Below are 26,908 nucleotides of genomic sequence, written 5' to 3'. Positions count from 1 at the left end.
GTGTATAAGCGAGAGACATGGAGACACAGAAAGGGTATGTGTGTGTGTGTGTGAGTGTGTATACGTGTGTGTGCGTGGATGTGTGTATATGTGTGTATGTGTGTTTGTGTGTGAACCTGCATGTTTTTTTGGCCCAAGCGTGCTGGCTTTGGTGCAGTATCTTGGAGCTGTGGAGTACTGGCAGACAAACCCATGCTGACAAACAGTAACTACTGCTACCTCTGCTGCTTTTCCTCCTCTTCTAGTTCTTTCCTTCTTTTTGTCTCTTTCTCTTAGTTTAACAACAAAGCCTTGCCCCAATTCTCTTCTTGTGTCTGGATATGTATCTGGATATTGTTTTAACTAAAGACACTCACTCTGAAAAGTACATGTGCGGTATATATGGATGAAACGTAACCAGTTGAATCATGAGTAAAAGAACAGCCGCTGCCTTTAACTAAGGCGTAAAGTTAGCAGGCAAAAATGTTTTCAGCACCAGCCCAGGGTGGAAGCTTACTACAACAAAACGCACTTAAAAGATTAAAAAAAAAAAATTAAAAAAAAAAGTTAACCGACACACAAGTAGGGCTGAAGAACTTCCTTGTTGCCGAAATGCATTTGGTCGAAACAAGGCCAAAGGATTACCCACCTTGTGAGTCAAGGGCTTCCCATCACTAAGGGGTTTTCCAGTCAGAGCGTCAAAGAGAAGGATGACTGTTGAGGGGAAAAGGGGGGAGAGAACACAGTAAAAACACAGTCCAGCCGATGTATAAAATTTAAATTGTGACAGAGATCCCCCCCCACCTTTCTCATCACTCTTGTCTCGGATGGCGATGGTGTCGTTACTAAGTGAGACACCCTGGGCATTCAGGATGTCAGCTCTCATACCAGGGAACTTGGGGGAGGATATCAATCGACCTTCATAAGAGAATGTATACAACCCTGCTCCATCCACTAGTAGAAAATGTCTGAGAAGGGGAGGCGGAAGAACACAGTGGTTTAGAGTGGAGTAAGTGTACTGTACACAGTATATATATAATTATATATGAAGGGGAGCAAGAAGGGAAGTGAAATAGATAAAATGTTGAGATGTGAAAGAATGAAGAGTCAATAAGAGTTAATTAACTGACACAACAAGGTAATTCAAACATTTACTGCACATCAACACACTGTTAACTTACTCAGCGAGACTCATCCAACTCAGCTGTGATTACAAAATGGCCAGTAATCGATTTAGCGCTATGCTGAGTGTCACGGACACTGCACTGAAGTATTGCACAAGAACTACTCCATATTAATCTAATTTCCCCCAGTGGTTTCACTCTCAGCCTTATTGTATGACAGGGCTGCCTAAGCTAGAGCACAGGCCGTGTGTGTGTGTGTGTGTGTGTGTGTGTGTGTGTGTGTGTGTGTGTGTATGTGTGTGTGTGTGTGTGTGTGTGTGTGTGTGTGTGTGTGTGTGTGTGTGTGTGTGTGTGTGTGTGTGTGTGCGCTTGCTTGGCTGCTGCTTGATGAGTGGCCAGTGGCGAGTAATGAAGCATTAGAGAAGCTGATAGACGATCCAACAGCCTGTTCTCTCTCTTGTTGCACTGCTCCTGGAATAGAAAGACTCACTTCTCTGCTTGCAGGATGAGGCTGACTGTTCCCTCCTTCAGGTCAAAGATGAGAGGAGTATTCCAGTTTCTTGAGCTGGCACAAATAAAGAACAACATTTGTGAAAATGCAGTTTTTAATAACAAAGCGTTACGAAAGCGTTAAGAAGTAAGACCCAGAACAGAGAGAGTTACGAAAGACAACAAAACTAAGGAAAAAACTTTGAAAGGCGAAAACATTAACCTAGAGACAGAGAAAGAAGAGTGCAGAGATATGAAATGGCTAAAAAAAACATTATTACAAAAAGGAAAAACTGGCCTGATACAGATTTTCTCTTGTTATTTATAATAAAGGGCAGATACTGACTGTGTTCTTGATCCTACCATTTGCGTAAGGTGATTTCATCTGATGACATCACCCTAATCTTAGTAAGATTTGGTTGCTGTTTTACCCCCATCAGGACCAGTTTTTCTGTGTTTCTCATTCTATTGCAAATTTTTAGACATATTTTAGCAGTTTTTCTAGCTACATTGCATGGGATCTCATTATATTTCTGTCAGATCCAAAGAGTATCCTCGGGGTTTGAACAGTAAATGTAAAAGTAACATAAGATGATGAGAAAATTCAGACCAGTGTGACTCTGGGATGAGAAGATGAGAAGAGATGAGCAAAAGAGAAGTTGAACACTGACTTGTAGACATAGCACTGCAGGGAAGTGGCGACCACGAGGTGACCGTATGCCAGAGAGGCTTTGATGACTCGATCTCTGAACTCCAATATGTCCACTGCATCGTTCAGCACATTCCTCACCTGTAAAAGAAGAGGGAAAGGAGAAAGAGGCAAAAAGATGAGTAAAGTAAAAAAGCAAGAGTAGGGTTGACTAGATATCACAGAAATTACTGAACAGGCATAAACTTGACAGTACTAAGCAAAAACGTAACATTTAAACACGCAAACACCCAAAGAGGCAGACAGCGGCTTCACTAACAGAGCGCTGAACACAGTCACGTACACATTGGAGCGTTCTTAATATACACAGGAAACAGTGTACAGTATGTCCAAGTATACATAGGTCAACTGTGGTTAGAGGAGGCAGTTTTTACTGTTTTAAGTGTGTGCGTGCAGTGGTTGGTATTCATTTTTTCACCTGCATAGATAAATACTTCCCTCCAGCTCTCTTGCTGTGAATGAATGAAAGAGCCTTTTCCAACTCCAGGTGAAAGGTGGGGTTATTTTTACAGCTTTACAAATCTTCCTCCTCTAGTCCCTCCAGCAACCCAAATTTACATGCAACACAACCAGGAATAAAAAAACATTTGACCGCAAGGTGGTAAATTTAGCTGGCTGATTCACAAACCACTGGCAGATGTGCAGTTTTAAAACAGACTGCGAGGAGGAGAGGGGGAGGGGGGAGACAGAAAAGCGCCGGCGAGGCCGAAAATAAACGGCTGATGACCCGACTTTGTTTGGTTTACAAAAACTACACTTGGTAAAGATGTGTATGGCAAATGGGCACACATGTGTGTGACCTTGTTTCTGTAGGTGTGCATGTGTAGCCCTGTCTGAAGGTATACAAGTGTGTGTGTCTATGTACATTCGGGTGTGTTAACCACGTGTAAACGCTACCTTGTGGTTACTGTGAGTTTAAACAGTAGAGAATGGTGGAGCGAGAGAGGCAGCTAGACAGGCTGGTCATTGTCATTTCAGGGCTGCACACTGGCACACTGGGAGAGTCCTACTATAATATATGGCCACAACTAGCCAAGGCCTGGGAGGCATTTGCTTCTCTACATAGCACATTCACTCACCTCTTTACAGTCTGCCAATGGCACTGCAGTACTTTTCAAATCTGTTATTATAACTGAGTTGGAACCATTAATGGTTAGTTAAATATCTAATATCTTTCCTCACAATCAAAGCTTATTTTCAGTGATCTTTGGTTCAAAAACCCTGAAAATCAGCAGTAATGTGTAAAACAGAAACTCTTATGACAGACACGGGATCAAAATGGACTTCCAGTGTTATTCTTTTGCATATGTGTCTATCTGTACCATTTGTTTAGGTGAGATTTACCCCAATGTATTAGCCTTTTCTTGTTTCGGTCATTACTTTGGAATCTGTCAGTCTTTCATCACGTTTTGTTTCATCAAAAGAAAACTCAAACTAAATGACATGAATCACTGAGTCTCTTCCCAAGAATAAAAGGATTTTTGTCAAAGTTGAAAAGGAGCAGCAACAAAAATGGGTGTGTGCGATGCTCTCTTTCTACCTGCATTGTTCTCCTCTTGGTAAGTGTGATCACAAAGTTCTTCCACTCCCAATGCTGCTCCACCACATGGGCAAAGATGACATGTCCGTTGCCGCAAGCCCCGGCCAGCTGGGTTCCGTCTGCAGACCAGGCCAAACTGAACACGCTGCCCGTGTTGGGTTTCTCCAACGCATAGGACCACTGAGGGGAGCAATGAGGGACAGAGACGGGAGAGAGAGAACACTATGGGTATTTAGTTACAATCTCAAACAAGTACCTGTGGGGCAGTTAAGGGACAAGTGACGAGGACAAGTTTAGAGAAGGTAAGCGGTGAGAGTCAAGAGTCGTGTATGAGTGCTTATACATGTATATGTGCACATAATGTAAACTCTGCTGAAGACGGAGGCCCAGCCAGTCAGTCATTGAGCTGTGATGAACTGTGAGACACTGAAGGAGCGCTTGGCCTCGCCAAGTCCAGCACTTGCGCTCATAAACATACACTCTGCTATCCTCATCTATTACATACATGAGGGGCAGCGAGGAAAAGGAAGGGTTTATATATGAGCATCCCCAACTGAGGCGAATTAACAGGATTCTCTTCCTTCTTCATATAGAAAACAGGTTTAAAAAAAAGGGCAGAGTCTAAGACGGGGAGAAAGACAGAGAGGCAATGAGAGACTAATAGAGAAAGTGATAGAAAGAGGACTCCTTTTATCCATTTTGCTGTGTCAGCTTGTACTGACTGACAGTAAGTGATGGCAAAAGACACAGCTGAGCGATATACAGCTCTTTACTACTCAAGAAAAGAACACCCCTCTCATCTCTTATCTTCCCACCTTTCCCTTTTTCCCCTCATGTATCCCTTTTCTCTATGTAATCATCTTTTTTTGCTCTCTTTCCAGTACCTTGTCCTTCAACCTTGTCCTCCCGCTATTGTTTTTCCACTCCCATGTCCCTCAAGTCATCTGTAGAGCATTGCAACAAAGGCCAACGGCCAAGGCCGTTATGGTGTTTTGATTCAACATGATTCAGTTGAGATTGTCTGGATCTACCAGCAGTTGAAAGGTTTCTTTCTGCTATAACTAGTGCTGATTTTGCAGAGCCCATTCTGCCACTGGGGTTGACCTTCCTCATCCTCCCCTGCCCAACCTGACCTCCTTCTTGCCTTGGATGCAAGTGGCTGGCTGATCTAACTTGAGCTAGGGATATCGCAGCTGTGATCTGTAACACAAATGCATGCATTCACACTGTAAACTGCTTATGAAGGGAGAAAAGCACTCATGTTAACCTAGCCCAGCCTGCTTGCCTGCGATGGAGAGACAAGTGTGGTGCAGCAGGCCAAGTGCTGCGGTGAACCTTGGAGCAAAGGCCTCAGTGTGTTCGCTGCCTCACACACGTGCAGCTGCGGGATGGGAGGTGTATCGTTATTTCCTCTTCGTTGCCTCTGACGGGGCCAGAGGTAACAGTCGGCAGGCTACAGGTTACAGGCCCGCTGCTTTGATCTCCCTCCCTCTCCAGGTACCTCCTGTCTGCCTCATACACACCGCTCAGCTGGTTTTGGTCAGAAACCTCCCAGCAGTTAATGTCATATCAGGACCCAAAATAGCTGCAGGAAAAAAAAGACCTTTCCCAAGTGGACAAAGGGTAGTTTGTTAAAGTTAAATTCATTTCTATTTAACTTTTTTCCCTTTGATTTTTGCAGCTTCACCCTTCCGTTCTTTATAAAAAAAAATATATGCCTGTTATATCGATATTTTTCCTCTTTTTCTAATCTGAGTGGAGGTGTGTTTGCATTAGCTCCACAGCCGAGCAGCCCGGGACAGCGTTGACAACAACGAGAGAGCTCATCTATTCTTCTGCTAACATCTTGAGATGGCCCACTCTGTGTTAAAGCACCCCAGGGGGAAAGAGAGGGGAGGGATGGGAGAGAGAGGGGACGGATAGATGGAGGGTCAGAGATGCAGCTGAATGTATACACCAGACTGTAATGAAGCAGGACATATGATATCAGCCTGAGGAGCACTGCTGGATTCATGCTTACCTAATGTTTTTAACACATTGAGCCTTTGAGCCAGCAAGCGAGAATAAGTGTGTGTGTGTGTGTGTGTGTGTGTGTGTGTGTGTGTGTGTGTGTGTGTGTGTGTGTGTGTGTGTGTGTGCGTGTGCGTGTGCGTGCGTGTGCGTGTGCGTGTGCGTGTGCGTGTGCAGAAAGGGGTGTTGTCTTTCTGTGTGTACAGTGATTAAACACAAATGTATCTGTGTATGTAATTTGTGTATGTGTGAGAGAGATATTAAAGATGAATTGAAAGTGTAAATACTGTAAAGTAAGTGTGAGAATGCCAAAGGGAGAAATTAAGTGTGAGGTGTACGTTTCCTTCTGGTTAGTGTCCAGTGTCTGCTTTTTTAAGCTGTGTGTACATGTGTGTAAAAGAGGTGAAAATCCTCTAGCTTGTCAGAGTTGTCAGCCAGGGTCTGATTATGGGACACAAGGGGGGGGATCCTATTGCTCTCCTGAGATAGATGGACTGGGCACGCAGGAACCAGGGACATAAAGATCTTTTCCAGCACAGTACTAATATAAAACTTCTCTGCATCTATCTCTCTCTATGATCTACCTTTCTTTCATCCCCCCTGCATATTTGAGAAGAGCTCAGATATTGTGGTTAGAACAACGTCATCAGGAAGCTCATAACTAAAAAGCACAATAATAGAATTGAAAACCAACTGAGATAACCTAGAAGAGAAACTCTTCTTCTGCATCCTCTATTATAGTTGATAAAGAACAAAAAGTGTAGGACAGGCACGGTCGGTTACTTACTCGCTTAAAATCAAATTTTTTTTTTTTTTGTATGAAAGACAGCAGTAAGACAATTGTCTGACAACATATCCATAAATACAGACAAAAACAGTAATCGGCATACATATTGAGCAATCTGGCTACTTCATATTTCTGCTACATATTGCCAGTATTTGAGCAGATGTACACTATGTCATCATTCTTCCTTTCACACTACAAAGACTGGCTGGTGTTTTCAGATTTTAAAAATGACATAAGACTGGTAATAAACAGGGGTGGAGGTGAGAACTAACTGTTACAAGAAGAGGGGAGATGGAGGAGAAAGAGAGAGGGGTGAGCAGCAGGGAGAGGTGAATCAGCCTGTGGCAGTAGATTTGGCAACAGGTTTTATTGCAGTCTAAAAGTGTGGAACTCGACTGGATACTTGAGAATTATTCTGGACATGGCTGGAAGGAGATTTAAGATTAGTGCAGAGATATTACAGTGAGAAGAGAAAGCATGCAGACATGCACACAGACTATGTGAAGGCCAGAATTAAGATTTAGGAGTGGGATCAGGGAGGAGAGTCTCAGCCTTCATCTAGCTGAAGTCCACTCTGGTCACTGAATCCTGTCTATCCATAATGGGCAACTTTGTGGTCCGAGAAAAGGTGGCAGACATGACGTGTGGTTCTCAGCTGAGGTCTGGGGGAGAGAGGTGGAGACCCTTCAAACTTACAATGAGCCTATACAAACAGACCAAATACATGAGCAGCAATGCACGGCTTTGCCTTTAAGTCAAGGTACACACTGCTATGCAGCTAAAAACAGATGCCCAAGCGTGTACTTGTGTCAAAGTATGTGTGTAGTTCTATGATGCATGGCAGGACACCAAGGCTGGTGGTCTAACACTTGAGATGATCACTTTCAGTACCAAGCAAAACTCCCACACATGCATCCTGTGTGTGTTGACATGTATGTATTTATGACATTAAGACGTGCAAGTGTTAGTTGCATATAGGTGACTAAACCGCGGTGTGCTGAACGGGTAAAATGAGCATATTGGAAGCTGCAATCACAAGCAGAGTAATTTAATGAAGCTGCCCTACCATCTACCAACCTTCATCATATTTGGCTGGTTGCTGTTACTTTTTACTTCTCATTTTGTTTCAGTTACAGACCTAAGTGATGATCCTGGCTTGCAGCATGCAACCTAACATAGTGATAATGACAGTTCTACACAGTGGCATGTTTGCGTGCACACACACATATACATGAACACTCCCAAAAAACACAGCCGATAGGATCGACAGAAGCACAGCCTCTTTAGAGCCTCTTTAAGGAGTGCGCTTGCTCCACTCCTCCTCTCTTCCTCCTCCTCTTCACTCTCTCTGCATTTCTCGACATATGTTTACCATTAAGACTGACAGGTGTTGTGGGCCTGCCCCTTCTCTCTATTGTTGCCCTGTAGCTGCAGCCAACATGGGGACGCATGCAAAAAAAGATGATGTTAAAAAAAGGTTAGCTCTAAGGCAACGACGTTCTTACGTCGAGCCCCCAACATTACAGCTCAACTCATTACAAAAGGCAGTCTTTGCCTCTTATTCTCTATGTGCTCCTCTAGATGGGTATGACTAACTCTGCCCGGTAACTTTTTTCAGTTCTTTCATGTCTTTAAAAAAAAATAAAAAATAAAAATCATCCTGCAATTAAAGTGATAGTAACCCATCTGTTTAATGTCAAACACTTCCTCCGTGTGAAAGTTTTGTCCTTTTCGACAGAACAGTGGCTGTGTTCGTCTTGACTTAGCTTGATTAACCTGCTTTCCAAAAGTGACAACTTTTTATGGAGAAAGAAAATGTGAAAAAAAAAAAAAAAAAGTCTAAATACCAAGGTTACCTTGCATGGTGGACTGTTTCAGTTTGTTGCGAGCAACTTATTGCAACAACTGCAAAAGTTAGCTGTGTAAATAGACATGTTCTGGACAAAATATAAGTGCTTGGAACATATTACATATGACTGATAGCAAAGATGTGGATTATGCTGGAGGGGTGGTTTGAAAAAACTTTTTCTACTGCAAAAGCTATTACAATCCATTGTGACTGAAATGAAGCAGACCATAGCCAATATATGCACTCTTCATTTACGTCCACCTTTGAAAGCCTACGGGGCTTGGGTATTTAATACATAAAATAAAGATTATTAGTAGAACATAACTTTAACGCTATTAAACACCCTTATTTTAACTTGCTTTGGAGAAGGTTATATACAAGACATGTCTGGTGTAATAAACAATGAACAAGCAAAAGCAATCTTGAAAACAAAACATTAAAAAAGAGAAGAAGCACACAGGCTGAGAGAAGAAAAGTAAAAACATAAAAAAATGCAGTCAAAGGAGAAAATAAAAGTGTGTATCTGCTGTTGATTTACCCCTTGCTTCCCGCTCCCTCTCTCTCTCTCTCTCTTTACCTAAACAGTGCTCTGGTCTTCATGACCGGGACTTAGGGGAGTTAAGGTGGGCGGGGGTGGTGCTGGGTCCAGGGAAAGGGTTAATGACACATGTCTGGACTAATGGCTCCCAGTGGAGCTATCTGCTGATTCAGCCCCATTACTTCACAAGCATTAAATATGTCTGGCCTGACCGCTCTCTGCTCCCCCCCAGACCTAATGCAAGTCAACAACATGCTAATCAGAAGGGGGGCATGAGATTCCCAGACTTTCTGTGCTTTTCTAGCCCTTCATCTTAAGACACTCCTGACACACTGAAGCAAGCATCAAGGCAAAACTTGTAAGTGCCATTAGTGTTAATGGGTCAAGCTGAGTCCGTGACCCTGTTAAAAACCTGTTTTTTTATGCAGCTACAACACTATTTGCCTTTGGAATAACAAGGGCAACCCACTGCACATGTCGTACTACACTGCATACAGTATACATAGTAAATATCATACTACCCTCCATATTGGCAAGGAATATGTAGCACTATCAAATTCCACTCCACTCAAAAGCACAAGTTATTAAAATCAAGTTACATGTTGTTACATGAGATAACAATATTGATCAACTTTGCTGTGATGTCTCCCATTTAAATGTCTAGTGAGCAAACAACATTGTGTCATTTTATAGGCATGGAAACATGATGGTGACCAACAGTGTGGTTTAAATGGTCCAAGATTCCAGACTTTTGATTGCATGGTGAAATGACCTTACTTTCTGTCTGACCTACCAACAATTGTGAAATAAAGCTGCAGTAATCTTGTAAGATTTTCAAATGTTGTAATGTACAATGAAGACAAACTATTGAAATTATGTTACTTTTCCAATACTGTTCAGCCCTACTTTTATCATCTGCCACTGTTTAGTTATAAACAAGTTTCTAAAATGAAATTACAATTTTTCTCAAAGTGGTAAAAGTCACAGATATGCACTGCACACTAACACACAAATACATGCATAGGATGCACTGTACATAAATAACTATTGTTATCAATTTTAAAGTTGTGTTAGAATCAATGTCATTGTTACTGTATACTGTCCAAATATTTGGACAAGTTGTATTTTGATGCGTTGACAACGTTGTTTTGAAACCTTCTTGCTAATAAACCCACTATAAATTGAAACTGAATTGAAAAAAAATATTGCCACAAAGGCCCCACATTGTTCAAACCCAGAACGTTGTGTACAATTTGTATGCAGGTGAAAGGAGGACTCTTCTCTGTTAGTTTAACACTGTGCTAGTGAGCTAGTGGGAGCCGACCTAGTCCAGGGTTAACAGTCTTACATAAATCAGAACAGATGGCAGACTCTCTGCAAAGCCAGCTGGCTTCAGTTTGCCTGTGTGTCTCTGTGCAGGACAGGACCTGGCAGTGCAGGTACAGAGAGTAACTCCCTGCACATAATAAACACAACATGTCTGAGTGTAACGGACAGAAGGCAAATACAGGCAAGTAGCCTGTATATGCCATAAACAGATAGATGGTGCTCATGTATGAAAATGCTGACCTAAACCTACTCATCAAGACAAACCCTGTTCTAAGACCAGTTCAGGAAAGATGAAAATAATGTTCAAGAGAGAAACGAAAAAGAAAAACATTTGCTTTGAGGAATGGAGGGCGTTCTTTTAAAGGAGGGCTCTTCAATCTCTAGGTAAGATTAGGAGATCTTGTAAATGTCAGATTGCAGTGACCCCTCCATGGTGGCTGGATGAGGATTTAGCTGGGCCTATGTCTAAGACTGATCAGATGTACTGTATGTGGGGGAACTGCTCTGGCCGGGAGCCGGCTTCTATGCAAAAGCAAATTACATCAACTTTTCTAGGGATGGTGCTGTTCCTATAAACCTAAGAACCTATGAATGATGTTTAACTGTGGAGTTTTACACCACTACCAACCATCGAGGTACTCCAATGCCACATCGCACTGTATTTCATGTACTATAAAATGATAGTTCATTCTGTGTCTGTGTAAGTAACCAATATGTTCATGCAGCAATACCACAAAATTCATAGTCTAACTCATTTTGGTAATGTGCAAACACTCATACATAAGTCTACGAGTAGTACCTGGTACCAGGCTCAAATCTAAATACAACTATAATACACATTCAATTTATTGTGATGCAAGATGTGACTTTAAACTAAACCTTTCAACTCTGTTGCACCGCATCGGGCAGTTTTATAAAGAAATTGAACATGCAAGAAATTCCTGGATTATTTGTTCAAGTTTGTGTTATTTTTTTTTTCCCAGGGCCACTGTCAGAGGCACAAACAAAATCAATCCTTCATTTCAACCATAACATCCTTGCAACACATGTTATTCTGTGTGGTATCAAGCAAGTCTTTATTTTCCAAAACATTGTCCTTTCAGCCAGTTGTCATCCATTCAGTCTCCCTGTTTTGCTTTCCTCTTTAAAGTGGTTTTGCAAAATAACTCACACACTGTGTGTGAGTGCACGTGTGCAAAAAGTAATGCATAATGTACAATGCAAGATGTAGAAAGAATCTTATTTTGTTGTATATCAACATTACAACCTGTAATACAACACATTGTGGATTCTCAACGGTTACAGTACCCAATATACACTCGATGAATGTGCAAAGCATTTATTGAACAGTGTCTTGCACAATAAACCGTTTGCATTCTCTGACTCTGCACTATCGTAGAAGCCCATTTGTAAACATAGGCTAGTGTGAGGACCTCTGAAAACCTCTGTATTGAAATACCCACTTAGCTAAAGAGATGCAGAGACCGGGCCTGAGACGAGTGTGGAGTGGCATAAGTTGGAGCTTTGGCAGTGCAAGGGGAAATGGAGAGAGAGGGGGGGGGAGAGAGGGGTGGGTGAGTGAGGGGGGAGCAAGACAAACTCGCAGATAGCAAGAGAGAGAGGGAAAAAGAGAGAGAGTAATGATCTACACATGGTTTCATGCTGGAGCCTCAACATAGTAACCATAGACACATGCTGGGGCCTCCTGGGACTCATCAGCAGGACACAGCTGTGAGCTGGACAGCAGAATTCTATTAGCACCAACTATGCACATATGCACTTGCAAACACACACATACTCACACACACATACATGTATATACATTCATATACGCACGCACGCGCGCACACACACACACACACACACACACACACACACACACACACACACACACACACACACACACACACACACACACACACACACACACACACACACACACACACCGACAGGTAATTTGGATATTTAAATGTGCTTTGGCATTCTACAAATGGTACAACTACACTACTCCACCACTGATGGCAGGTCATGAATATAGCAGATTATTTAGTTCACCTCAGGGCCGGCACAAGCTGAAGGGTTTGAGAACTGTATCCAATGAGCCGAGACAATTTTCTGTGGGATTCCTACAGAAACAAAGAGTTTATTTTGTAAGACACCGACAAGCACGCCTCGAAACTGCACACCACAGGGTGTTTTAACACCTGTTGATAACAGATGATCTGGATTTGGTTCTTACACCCTGACCGTTCTTCATAATTTTATATCGTGAAAATCACATAGGCCTATAAATACTGCTTTTGCAGAATGTAAACAAAGACAATTAATATATACATAGTAATACAAACACTAGTAAAAACTAATCTTAACAAATGAAGGAACAAACCACTAAATTCATCAACGTCAAAGCACAGCACCATAGTGATCCTCGTGGAAGCCAGCACAAAAACGAAATGAAACCCTTTCAAATCATCCTCTTTTGGACCTTGGTCCACCGCCTCCAGCTCGGCCCTGGTCGTCAATAACAGCTCTTAATGAACTCTGGGTTGGCAGTAAAGCTCAAAGTGATACCCAACAAGCTCAGCTTTCCCTTATTTCTGTGTACAACCAAAGCCCTCTGTTTGCTCCCTGCCTTCGTCACCAAATATCACCCTCGCTCCTTCGACCATTTTATCCCTCTTTCCTCTCTTTCTCTGTCTTTCTCTCTGTGAGTGTGACATGTTTGTCTTGCTAGCGGAGGTAGTGATTTAGTGCTGCTAAGAATGATGACTCTGCCAGAGGGGCTGGCAGGGCACTGTCTCACTGTCATACTCTTACTCCAGCCTTGGGGGGAGGGAGGGATGGAGGGGTTGAGAAGTGAAGAAAAAAAAAAGGAGAGAGAGAGAGAGAGAGAGAGAGAGAGAGAGAGAGAGAGAGAGAGAGAGAGAGAGAGAGAGACTTGAGGGAAAGAGAAACCACCGTCTTTTATGGAGACCAATCCTCCAAGCCTCACTGCCTAGGCCAACTTTAAAGGATATATTGGACAGTTCCACACTACCCCACCCCCCACCCCTCCAACTGCTCTCTTTTCTCAGCTCTTTTTCATGCTCCCCTCCTTTTGGGTTTCCAACAAGGCAAGCCTTTAGCCGAACTCTAGAGAGGTGTAAAAGTAATACCATGTCAACAAGTGCCTTTTACCCTAACCCACTTTACGCACACAGGCACCCACACGCACGTGCACACACACGTACACACTTGTACAAAAAATTGGGGTCAATCATCAGCAAGATAGATCTTAGTATACGCTGTTCCACAGAGTGTGCCAGAATGAGTTCAGCAACACAGAAAACCAAAGTCTGTTCGGCACAAAGGGCCTGGAATACAAAGGAGAAACCATTATCCTCACATTCTGGTGGGAAACTAATGAGCTCCTTGGGATGATAGTCTCCATGTAAGTAGTGCATCTGCTAGTCGTATGCTATTCGGACACTCTAACCTAAGCTTCATCGGGAGGGTAACCTCACCAAAATGTGGTAAAAGGAATCAGCAAAAGGATTCCCATGAAAGCAAGGGTAGACATTGGAGAACGGGAGAGAACTTTGAAGGGTGAGAACGACACCAGTTGCTCTTTTCTTTTTTCTTTTCTTTTTTTTTTACTTGTGCTCTCTTTTTGCCAGTTTAAGATGTACGGAGGGAGCTTTCTGTTCGTACTACAGCGACAGAACAGAGAGGAAGAGTGCAGAGAGCAAGAAATAGCATGCAAAAGCACAGATTTATAAAGGGAGGGAGGGGAGTGAGGGGGAGAGAGAGTGAAAGAGAGAGAGAAGTAGCCCTACCCAGTTGCCTAGGGAGAAAACTGCTCTGCTGCTGACTCAGGACTCTCTTTGTTTGACAATGCTCCCTCACTCTTGCTCGCTCTCGCTCTCTCTCTCTCTCTCTCTCTCTCTCTCTCTCTCTCGCTCTCTGACACACTCTCAAACTTACTCCTCTTTTTTCAAACCCTTGCTCACCATCTTTTCTAACGTGCACATGCTCTTTCTTTGTCAGACCTGTGCCAATAATTTCACGTTGACTTACTTTTCATCTTTTCTCCTTCCCAACTCTCCCTCTGCTGTTTTCCTACCCCCTATCCTCTGTGTGTGTCTGTCTCTCCTACTTTTGCTGCCTAAACCATATGGCACTGAACGTCCCCCTTCTCATGTGATGAAAACAGATAAAGGCTTGTACTCTAATAAATCTACAGTGGTTTCTTTTGCTTTTTCACGCTTCACTAGCAGTGGTTCACGATCAAGACCAGAACTCTGGGTTGTTTAATTCTTTTCCAGCAGCGGCAATTTCCAGATGTTGGCTGGCCAGTGGTTGGTAGCAAACAGCCAGCACAGGCTCAGGTATATGTTTCCCAGTGATAAAGGGGAAAACTGAGGGAGAAATTGATAAATAGTCAGGGAAGCCTAAAGTCTGGCAATTAGGGAGACGGTGTTGTGTCACAGAGGAGGAGAGTTGACAGCTAAGAGAGAGAATAAAGACAGCAGTGAGACTGGCAGACTGACAGGCATTAAAGAGCAATACACTCTCTGAGAGAAAATAATGGTTGGCAGCTATAAGAATAGCGGACAAAGATCCTATAGAGAATGAGGCTGCAGTTAAAGAGGGAACGGATGAGAAAGAAAGAGAGAGAGAGAAGGGAGCAATGGCTAAACATGGACCCATTCCAAAAGTAGGAATGCTGAGCAAGGCCCTAAGGGGAACCCTGGACTCACCCAGAAAGAAGGGAGGTAAAGAGGGCCCTGGGGAGGGCACACGGGAAAGCGGAACCCCCTCTTGGCTCACTTTCCCGGAGCACTGATAAGCACAAGGTAGTCAAACGACCCCAAGAGAGGAGGGAGGCACGAGGAGCTAAAAGAAGAAATACAGGGAGGGATTTATGCTTAAACTCCGAATGGGACAATTCCATCTTTAAAAAGGGAAATAATGCTTGGATCCCAAATAGGCAATTAGGAGAAAAAAAAATTGTGTTGCTCAACCGCCCACATAAAATAAAGTTGCTGTTAGATGAGCATACTAGCAAAAAGCAAAAGGATAAAGGAAAACTCACTTTGTTCTCGAGACAGTGAATCTATCTGAAGATCCCAGCTGGAGGATGTATATCACTGACTTTCATGATTGAGAACCATTTGGTCATTGTATGAAATGACAGGCAGTATTCACAAGTAGATACCAGTGGTTTAACACTTTACCATACCCTACCCTTGAAAACAACGCTGCTATTATGAGCTGTAATTTTTGACACATTGTTTATGGCTACTCACATCCCAAAACTTTGTGAGTGTGAAAGCTGTTATCACAGTGGGAAGGGAAAACTGCAAATATATACATAGCACCCTTAAGAATGAGATATATTTGTTATCACACGACAAGGATGCTGGTAAACGGCTAACATTGAAACCATCTGATCTTAACTGCGTTGCTTGTGGTGAACTGTAACCTACATATAGGGGAGTAAAAAAAGAGCATGACCTGGATCATGCCAGGGCTAAGCTCAGACACATCATCAGTAAGACCTAAGAAGAAGAAGAGGAGCAGCAATCACCATGTTCATTGAGGCATACGTCTCTGCAGCCAAGTTCAGATAGACATTAGCCCTGCATGAGAAATCACAGGCTGATTGGTCTTTTGAATGAGGTCAGTCTGGCAAACAGGGTCGTCCAGCAAAAAAAAAAAAAAATCAAGCTGCTTTTGTGCCTTTGAGCAACCACTCAACTTGTTTGACCTGTAGGAAAGTAGACCTCTCTCTACATTTATCAGTACGGTTTTAAACAAACTGACCGATGAAAAACATGAAGAAACTAAAAGGTACCCGAATAACATGATAACCGATCCGTCCAACTTCACTTCTACTCTTAAACCTTTCAAGTTTAAATAAGTAAAAAAAAAAAAATAAATAAAAAAAAAAAAAAAAAAAAAAGCAATGTACAGGATTTAGAATAGCAAGCAGCTATTACATTCATGTATGTGAGCATGGGTGTACACCGCAGAGAAAAAAACAAGTGTACAGGGTGGGGCGGGGGGCGGGGGGAGGAAGCGAGAGGGTGCTTGCCTGGCACAATGAGTCCTACTTGTTAGCCAGTGACAGTGTCAGGGATCGTGACAGGGTCCAGACGCTAGACACCAGCTGCAGCGCCTCGTAAATAGACTGCTGTCTCGCAGGCACATTTGCACGGCAATGGTTGCACACACACGCACACACACACAGACACACACAGGCATGCGGGCACATGCATATACTATGGCAGGCACACAGACAGACACTGACTTATTGTGTCTCCAAAATCTTGTAAAAGGGACAGTGAGCCTCTTTGTGTCTTGCGCGCTGTTAAACCTCCAGTAAAGAGAAAACGTACTCCACACACAAACAACTCCCAGCTCAACAAAATTTTCATTAAAATAATTAAATATGTATAAATAATTAAGTGATGTGTTTAATAACAACTATATGTTGATGCTCCATAGAAAAACAAAACAGAACAAGCGTTGTGTTCAGTCCACGGGTCACTTGCTGGAGCTACAAGATTAATATTTCCTTGCACCGTTGCCTTGGGGTAAACTTTATATAAATATATGTCTGTGTGTGTCCACCCACTCTCCACAGTGATAATGGGGGGTAACAAACTGCATCTGCCCTACAGCATGGAGGACAAAAAGTAAAAGAGTAGGAGAGAGTTGAAAGTTCAGGATGAGAAGGGAGCCAAGCTGGAGGTTAAGGGGTTAAATGCGCAGGACCGATCCTGCTGAGCCAGCAGCAATACGTTAAAGTGCAAGGTTTCATTGTAGCAGATACAGAATGAAACTCCTTCCCATTAGTCACGCTAGTAACTGAAAAGACTCTTCACACTGCTTAACCCTTACTGCACCGCAAACAAACCACAGCAGCAACGCAGGTAAAGCACTTGCAGTGGGTTAATAGTTTGTGTGTCAGTTTGAAAACTCGCATGCACAATGAAATTATTGTAATCACACTACAGCGGCCGAGTGTGCATATGTGTGCAAACTGAACTTTTTTATAACATGATGTGTGAAAGGACGGCATGTCTGAATTCACACATAGAAAGCAACTCAGATGGAGTGACCTTAGAGGAGGATTTTCTTTTTCTGAATTCTTTTTCTGCAAACCACCTCCCTACCCCCCCCTTCTCTTCTTGAGCAAGCCTCCCACACCATGCTACAGTACACACTGTCTCTGAGGGGCTTACAGGGAGGAGAAGGCAAGCATGCCCTCCCTCCAGTCAGAGCAGGGCAGAACCATAATCATCATAATTATCATCATCATCACACTGCCTTAACCAAGACACACCACAGCAAAGCAAGTGGTGCAATGATGAGACAATGGAACAAACCAACCACATAAACAAACCCATAATGGGAGGACGGAAGGTGAATCGGGTCATTACAAAAAATAAAGCAGCAAGTTCTACTAAATTCTGACTATTAGAATGTTAATAGTGCATTATTCTTTTATTTTTGTTTACACGGAGAAAATGGATACAAGCTGGCTTCATTTGAATGATTTCATCTGGCAATGTTCTAAAAAACTACTGAATCCCTGGTTCAGACCCAGAGGGATCGCAGGGGATAAGTCCATACTCTTCACATTATGTTAGTGTACCTCTCAAGAACGCATACAACCACACACCTTACCCCTCTGGAGCAGACTTGTGTGTTGGCTCCGACCTCTCTCTAGCCCATTTGTTTTAGCGCTCCAGAGAAGACATTTGATCCTAATTAATTCAAAATGGAGCATGAAATGCCTGGTGATCAGTGTACAAAAAACCCAGCCCTACTTGTTTGTTTTGATTACAGCAATCTGATGCAGCGATACACTGACATCGCCACGTAAACTCAAAGAAGCCCTACGTGTCCCGTGAGGGAACTAGTAATATTGTTCCTGGCCAAACCTTCAGCAATAATAAAACAACAATTACCATTCATCATTCTCTCATTTCCCCTCTCATTAGTGCAGTTAACATCAGCACCAGGTAACAAGAACATGTGGCATGCAGCCTAATGTGATTTACAGAGATGAATGATGTATAGAGAGCATGAGGCCTGTAATGAGCTACACAATATAAACCACATTGCATTTGGAAAGCTGATAGTGTACAACAGATACTGGATGTTTTAGTGAAAAGGACTTGACTGACTACAAAGCATACATGTCATATTTGTAGATTAGAAAAAATACGCGTGTGTACACAAAACAGAAGCTTACAATATGTGGAAAGTACACGGGCCCTGTGCTCTACAGATGCACAGATTCTGCCAAGGTTGTCAGCAACAGCTGCTTATAACTGAGGTCAGGTTGATTCTCTTAACTGTCACTTCAGCATCTCAGAGACCCTCAAATTACAAGTTAGTGTCGATGAGGGCCAATGGTCTGTTCTCATTTAAGATAAGATGACAGAAATACCCCGCTTAAGTAGTTGTTTGAAATGGTTAACCTATGTGCTCAAACAGCAAGGAATGTGTTTGTGCATGCATCATTTCAGTTTGTGCACGATTGTTGACGAGCATGTGAAATGCATAATGATACCATTTTTGCTTTTATAGCCACAAAAACATTCTTGAGTGTGAGGCTTTATGAATTAGCTCCAATATGGGGTAAACCAGCCTTTGCATTATTTTATCTACGAACAAGCCGAATTTTAACCAGAGAGGAGGCATGTGTCTCGTCCGTTACCTTGTCACACTACCATTATCATTGTAACACTTCTTATTTCGGTGTAAAAGAGGTATCAGGCTGAGGAGGACAAATTGCATTGTTAATGCAAGTGCATTTGAGTTTGTACTTGCACTGGAAGTGAATGGACTGCCTGCAACAAAGTCCCAGAAAATATTTTTCTTAACTGATCATCAGCTGACATGACTCACAACTTGCACATCCTGTATGCAAAGGTTCATTATGCATGATTTAACGATCAATCAAAGTAATTCATCAAGACTGAGAGGTTCCACATTTTTTAAATCTCAGTAACTGAACATCTCAGTAGATTTATTGCACAGTTAACTTAATGCCGAAGTACTCGGCAGCTGCAACATCTTTCAGTCTCTCCTTCATTTATGTGTTATTTTGCCCCTATTCCAACAGCTGTGTTCAGTAAGAAACTTCTATTGCTAATTCCTGACCTTTCATTGATTAACTTCACATTGCATCGGGAGAGTTAAACAATTTAAAAGAAAGGCAGTGAGGTTGAGAGTATAAGGGTTTCACTTACTCCGGTCTTGTCACAGAGCCGCAGCGTGTTGAAGGAGCCCACAGCGAACACCTCCCCATCTGGAGCCCAGGACAAAGAGGTGACCGGGTAATCATGAGATGACGAGGAGTGAAGCAGACGGCCAAAGCTGTCCCATACCTGTTGAGGGAGGACATGGTGTAAAATATAGTTCAACAATCCCTACGATATCTATAAGTATCCTCCAACACAGCTCACCTTATATTTACAGTCTTCTCCACCTGACAGGATGAGGTCATTGACTGAATTCCACTCCACCTTCAGAATGACACCATCATGAGCCTTCCACTAGAGAGAGACAGAGGGAGAGCGAGAGAGTTTTAGTTCAACAACATAATGATGCAGTCCATACAAAACTTTTCAATTTTGTTGAAGAGAAGTAGAAGAGATCTCTAATAAATTCCGATGCTTTTACTGAGTCCGAAAAAAGTGAGTAGAAATAAGAATGGCTGGGGAAAGCGCCTTCAAAATTGGCATTCATTCTTGCGCACGGTTACGAGTTTATGAATTGTTTCATATTAGCCGAACCGAGAGCTTACTCTCAACATTATGTGTTACAGTTTAACAAACAGCAGATAGCCTGTCCCCAGCTTTATCTTAAAATGTTCCAATCTTGTTCCAGCTCTTTCTACAATGGTGTATTCTGTGCGCCCAGGGGAAACATAGGTAAATACACACACGTGTGTGTATCCGTGTGTTTGTATGAGATTGCAAAGGTCAAAAAGGATCTATTAGAGGTTCTTTACACATAGCTGTATGTGGCTCGCATCACTATGTTGGCCTTCAGTCGGTCTAAGGGAGAGGTGATGAAATTGGACATGTCTCTCTGTGTGTGCTTGTTCCTGCGCATGTATGTGTGGTAACAGCTGAGAGAAAGCAAAGGCACACATGAACCGCTCTGCTGTTTATCAAAGGTCCCGGGTGCTATTCAGCTCCAAGAAGACTAAGAAACGAATGCATATATCAACAAGAAAAATACTTAGTGGTGTACAAGGTCGTCTGCATGTAATACGTTTGTAGTGAATGTGCATTGTCACTCATTCACTGATCCACTGGAAAGCTCATACTTTGATAGTTCCATTTATTTTAACTTTACAATGTTGGCCAGTATACCAAACCAAGAAGATTGCAAATCCTCCACTGAAGAAAAGCAATGGATAACAGAGCTGAGTGTTGGCTTTCACATACAGTGTTGCACATAGCTAAATGATAGCTGCCTTCAAAGCAATAAAGCTAAATTACAACCTCAAGCATAACGTATATTGTATCATGCAGTGAAGTCAGTGTAATGTTACACATGAAACCTACCAAACATGGTGGTGGATGTGAGTTTCAACCTGTTCTTTCAGAGATCTTAAAATGGAAGGCCTCATTTCACTCTTTTCAAACGAACACATTTTTGTCCACACACTGTCCGAGTTGTGTGCGCTTCAGTGTGTGCAGCCGCCAAGCCCCCACCAATAGCTTACATGTGAGGCGTTTAGGAAACATGGAAAATTTTAGCTTTTACCAATAATCTACATGTGCGGTGTTCATGGAACATCAGTAAATTGTAGCTACAGAAAACAAGTTACACTGTCCCCCTTTCAAAAGTATGAATTTCTGCATACAGATTGCTCACATACTGCACTGCCCACAAGCACATTCTTAACCTGTGGGAAACACTGCATTAAGTCTTGTTCTTTTAAAAACTTTAAGTGCAGACCATTTACCATCAAAAACTTGTTTGGATTGCAATTTAGTGTTGATACTGAGTGGCCATTTATAGGAAAAATTATTTTAAGAAGTGTTTAAGGTAAAAGAAATGTTATTATTGTCATCCCATTTTTTTTTTTTAGCTATTTATTCTTTCTATTTAGAAAGAGTTTTTGTACCTGTATGACTTTGGCGCTGGGTTGCAGAGGCTTGATGATTAGCTGCCTCCCTGATGTGTAGAGGACTCTGTCTGAGTCTGGACCCCAGGCCACAGAATATACAGGAGACCCTGGACAATACACAGAAATACAGGCATCCACAGTGTTGTATTAATCACAAGAGCAATGGATTGGGCTTCAGCACACAAAGGCTTTCACTCTTTCTTGATGTAATATTCAAAAGATTAAATTAGTGTATGCATTTCTCCCTCACTCACTGACAAACTGGGGGGTGGTGGGAACAATAGCTGTAGGCTGCAGCAGAGCTAATTCCTCCTCTCATAAAGTATCATATTCCCTTAGAGATCTCACCTCATTCAGCCTATGTAACAGCACTGAGCTTACAGGAAAACCAGCTGAGAAAATCAGTCTAACTTCTACAGTGTGCGTGCGTGCGTGTGTGCGTGAGTTGAGTTGAGTTGAGTTGAGTTGAGTTGTAGCTACGCGTGTGTGAAGGGGAGGGGGCCTGACATTTAACCCTACTCCAGGTGCATGTGGTTTCTCACAAATGCCAACTGGTCACATGATCTAAATCTGACGAAGGCGATGAGAGGGGCTGAGGCAAGTTCCTCTTTCCTCCCTCTCGCTCAGCTCCAACCTCTTCCTAGAGCCCTCTCTTAAAATGGGTCATAATACCCAAAAAAAGAACAGCCTGCTCATGTAGTTTGTGTGTGGAGCAGCAGGCTCTGAAAAGAAGCAACACCTGCACTGATCTGGGTGCCATGTGGAGGATGGTGTGCTTCTGTGGCAATGCTACTAAACCCAGGTGTTCTACACATCTAGAGGTCTGCTTAGCAGCCAACCACTCAGCAGCTCATTCCCTAAACACTAAGCTAAGGAAAAATGTTACTACATATTGGGGATGAATGGCTGTTCCACTGCCAGGTTTCCCACAGCACCCGTCATTCAGCAGGGGTGTACCATCCATTTCCCCAGAAGCCAATTTTTAGCCACCCCCCATCTTTCTTTTTTTGTTTTTTTTGTTCCGCAACTGAGAAGAAACATTTAATAAGTCAAACCGCACGATGACTCAATAAATAAGAAAAGCCATCTGTAGTGTGAATGTTGGGTAGAGAACTATATCATTAGGAGCCTTTTTTATGGCTTTTAATATAACTCCTAGTCCTATAAAGCTTTGAAACTTTACAGCGCTGTTAATAAAAACAATATAGAATTGGAAGACTGACTCTGCTTTTGATTCTACCAGAAAAAAAAAATGACATGCTGATAGGCCCAACACATACACACACACAACACACGTGTTCACTAGTCTTTTTAAATGATCTGGCTTGAGTAAAAGAGCAGCTTTCACCCAAAAGAAAGTCTTCCAGATTGTTCAGAGACTGTGCCAGCGCAGATACACAAACGAGGTGCAATCAAAAAGTTCAGAGACTCTTCCTGTTGCACACAAATGGAGTGCAGCACAGTAATGTGCATGGAGCAGGGGGAAGAAATAACTTCTGTGAATACGTATTCCAAGTTACGTCACTTGATCAACATCAGCACCTGTGTTACACACGTTTTTGTAACCACTGGTAAATCCACATTTGTGATTTAATCATGGACCTGAAACCTGAGCTGGAAGCTCATTAAATTTTGTATCAAATTTCTGGCAAAGAGAAAGATATCGCAGGGAGCCAAGTCCTGGTGAGTCGGGGTGGTAGGGAGCAATGAGTGTGTTGTCACGGGTGATGAATTTATGTGGGCATGTTGTCATTTTAGAGAACCCAAGTGCCATCGCACCACAGTTCAGGTAGTTTGCGCTCAACATTTTTCCTCAGATGCTTCAGAACGTCACAGTAAAACTCTGTGTTGACAGTCTGACATTGGGGGACAAATTCACAGTGCAAAACTTGGCAAATGTCAAAGAAAACCAAGCTGGCTCCTGACCTGATGCGCCTTCTTCAGTCTTGGACAGTGATGTTGAAAAACACCTTACCAAGCTCGATGCTTCATTGCCATGTTTTTTTTATTTTTTTTATTTTATTTTGAAAGGATTTCAAGGGTCCCGGTTGCCGATTTCCCGAGTTTGACACAAAATTTGATGCTGTGTCTATGGCAAAATCGCAAATGTGTACGGACTGGTGGTCACAAAAAGGTGCGTAACACAGGTATACTTACGAAATAAAAAATATTGCTTCCCACTGCTCCGTCTGTGTTACTGTGCTGTGCCTCGTTTGTGCCCGACAGGAACACTCCAAGAACTTTCTAAATGCACCTCATACGTGTGAGGTACATGCTCATGAATGAACAGCCACTCAACACTTAAATTGAAAGCAAAAAATAACACTGAAGGGTAACCACGAGTGGACTTGGAAGGCCCATCAGTTGGAACAGTAAAACAGGAGCCAGATGAGCAGGTCAACTGGTGTGTCATCTCACTAAGAGAAGGCGAAGGCTGCCCTGACATTCAACGGAAGTTCTTTGTGCTTAATTCAATCTATCAGCCTTCTTGGTTTTTTTTCTTGCCGTCACAAGAGGCACTCGTTGAGACACAAGGTTTTGAAAGCAATCGTCAAAGCAGCATGTGTGTCGGACAGAGAGCCAGAGAAGGTGCAAATAGTGTGTTGCATTGTATTTACTAAATGTCTGCAGGTGGTTGTTAAGCGGCTGGCTTCAGATGGCTCCAGCTACTGACAAGCATCTGCTAAGGCTATAACAAGTTTAACACTCAGATTGAATTTTTCTCATATTGCCATTCAAATAATGTGACTCTGAATGTCTACAAGAGCACGTGCACTTTGGTCACCTTGCATATACAGCTCTAAGTCTTTTTGTTTACATGTTAATTATAAAAACAGATGATACTGTGACCGGTATACCAGCTTCCATGTACAGTTAAAGAAGTTAAAGCCATCCTTTCAGGTAGTGAAATCAATGGTAAATGTCTTTCACCTCTATTATAAAAAAAAAAAAAAAAAAATCACAGCAGTTGCAGGTTGAATCTCCACACTAGTAAAACAATAATTATTTTTAACCCCTACTTCTACAATTAAGTCTTTCAAGCATTGCAAACAAATGAGCATTATTGTGACAATCGCAAAGTGTAGACAATGCAGGTAAAACAAATGCATGTCCTCAAATATTGGGTTAAGAGGTGTTTGAAAATGTTTTGTTTGAGGGATAATATAATTATGTATTACATAATGTGCAGTTTTACAAAAGCAGTGAATACGCATACGTACCTTCATTTCATCGAAGTAAAGGCAGAGTTTTTAGCCTTACCTTGGCTGGCTAGTGTTGAGCGGAGCATCCCACTTTTTGACCAGATCTTGATCTGTCCATCTTCTCCAGCTAAGTAATTAGAGAATCAAATGAAATGCACCTTAAAGCCACCTGAAGTCATTCAATTCTCATTTTAATGAACATTTTACAGGAGGCTGACTAAATTAGTATCAGTTAAATGACAAAAAATATGTGCCCCCCCCCCTCATCTTTACCCGTGATAAGAGCAGTCCCATCATAGTTCCACCTCCCGGCCAAAACAGCTCCTTTGTGCGCTTCAACACTCTTCTCAATGCGTCCTATCTTGGAAACCAGATGGAACTTCCCTGTAAAGACAAAAAATAAACACTTACTCTTCAGTACTTCCACATTCTAGGCCTGGTTTTATATAGGCGTTTACAGTAGTATAATTAAACAACACTAGTGTGTGCTGTAAATCACTGTCTCCTAAGTTGATGCCCTCTTTTATATAAAATACATGGTCTTTGGTTTTAAAGTTCTGTGTAATTCAGGTTGCTACGTGTGGCAAAACAAACTTTTATGGCCTCTCCAAAACACCAGAAAGGAAAAAATATTCATAAGGCTTAAAACATTTTTAATTCAGCATTATAAATAAGAGCATAAAAGCTGTCAATTCCCCAAAACACAATTGACAACAAAGCTATATTCTTTACGATTAGCTAAATTGCAAACTTATAGCACCTAAAGGCTGAATTAGGGCAACTTTCTGTTTGCTAGACACGAAAGGGTGATCAGGCATGGAGACAGTTATTGAAGACCGTAGCCCAACATATACTTTGTGGCAGTGTGTATTAAAAATTCTGAATGTTCTATGTAATTTCTGGTGGCCTAAAACGGCAAAATTAGCATGCTGCTGCTCTCTCCCATTTCTAAATTTGGCCATCCCAACAAAAGTGGATGTTACATATCCAGCAGGTAGTCAGTATAACAGGCATGTACAGCTGCACTGAAGAACAAATTTAAAATGAAAAACAAACTTTTAAAAACATGATTTCTATTTTCAGTATATATACACTCACATCAACAGTCCTCATCCACACAGCCACACTTTGTGAGGGGAATAATTATTATTAAAAATATCCAAAGGATCTACAGGCTTAATTAGATGCTCAATATCCAGGTTTAAAAACAGAAGACAAAAAATTGTATAAAATATACAAAAAGAGTAAAGGAGTCTAACTGCATATGCACGGAAATTTTTTTATAATAATAATAATAACAATATCCAAGAAAGAAGAGCAGATGCTGACAAATCCGATTAGTTTAGGAAAAGCCACAATCTTAAAGTCCTCTAATCTAATAAAAACATGGCTATTGGACTGATTTCCTTTCAACTATATCATACAAATTTGAGAAAATGTTAAATATCTAGCACATAATACAGTTTTAAAACTTTTTGACAAAATGTTTCAGTGCACACTGAAGTTAAAAAAAAGAATAAAACAGTTTCATTGTTACATTTTTGTTTCTCTTCTTATATTTCAAGCATTACCTAGAGCAAAACAGATATTTGTTTATCTGTACTGTTCAACAAGAAGCAGAAGAAAGTTGCAAAAGTGAATCGTAACAGAGTTTTCGCTACTCTCTGGTCTGCCAGAGAAAATTGCTGCTTCAGTTTGTGGGTGTGTTTATGCAACCCTACACTGCCATTAGTGTTGTGACCACACATTGCCTGCCATCGCAGTGCATCCATACTCAGTGTGTTTATATCTAATGTAGGCTGAAGAAGAGGCATAAGAAGCCATTTGATGCATATCACACAAACAGTGTCACTAAGTAAAAATAAACAGATACAATAGAAAAATTCACTCTTGGTCATTTGATATTGAACACGTCATTAAAACTAGAGGATCAGTGTACACACTATTCACTGTGATAGTAAAATAGTTGAAATTTTGAAAATGAACATGTTTCTCTCAAAATATTTTTTGTGTTTCGAGTTAATTAGTTTTATTGCAAAAGTGTCAAACTGACAAATGATTTTCCCTACAAAATTAATAATAATTACTGATTTGAGGCCTTATTTTTTTGATAAATAAAGATAGATACTGTCACGTTGTTAAAAACCAGGTTGATAAAAAGTGCAATGACACACAAGAGAGTAGTGAAAATTCTGTTTCCAATGATTA

The 26,908-nt window shown here is 41.8% G+C and overlaps 1 protein-coding gene across 3 annotated transcripts in view; it reads right to left on the bottom strand.

Annotated features, from left to right (window-relative positions):
• ift80 (intraflagellar transport 80 homolog (Chlamydomonas)) overlaps positions 1-26,908 on the bottom strand; it is a 32,607-nt gene that overhangs the window by 4,252 nt on the left and 1,447 nt on the right. For all 3 annotated transcript variants that reach the window (XM_069148218.1, XM_069148215.1, XM_069148216.1), the window contains exons 4-13: positions 24,974-25,084; positions 24,759-24,827; positions 21,495-21,604; positions 19,819-19,908; positions 19,603-19,740; positions 3,842-4,021; positions 2,264-2,382; positions 1,594-1,668; positions 784-947; positions 629-693 (exon numbers count right to left, since the gene is read on the bottom strand). In XM_069148218.1, the coding sequence (XP_069004319.1) occupies positions 629-693; positions 784-947; positions 1,594-1,668; positions 2,264-2,382; positions 3,842-4,021; positions 19,603-19,740; positions 19,819-19,908; positions 21,495-21,604; positions 24,759-24,827; positions 24,974-25,084 (1,121 nt within the window). The remainder of the gene's footprint in view (positions 1-628; positions 694-783; positions 948-1,593; positions 1,669-2,263; positions 2,383-3,841; positions 4,022-19,602; positions 19,741-19,818; positions 19,909-21,494; positions 21,605-24,758; positions 24,828-24,973; positions 25,085-26,908) is intronic.

This window comes from Embiotoca jacksoni, unplaced genomic scaffold (assembly GCF_022577435.1).
Source record: "Embiotoca jacksoni isolate LCO1_2020_lvr unplaced genomic scaffold, fEmbJac1.0.p SCAF_14, whole genome shotgun sequence".
NCBI lineage: Eukaryota > Metazoa > Chordata > Actinopteri > Embiotocidae > Embiotoca > Embiotoca jacksoni.
The sequence above is the reverse complement of the archived record's forward strand: the minus strand, read 5'-3'. Positions and strand labels throughout refer to the sequence as shown.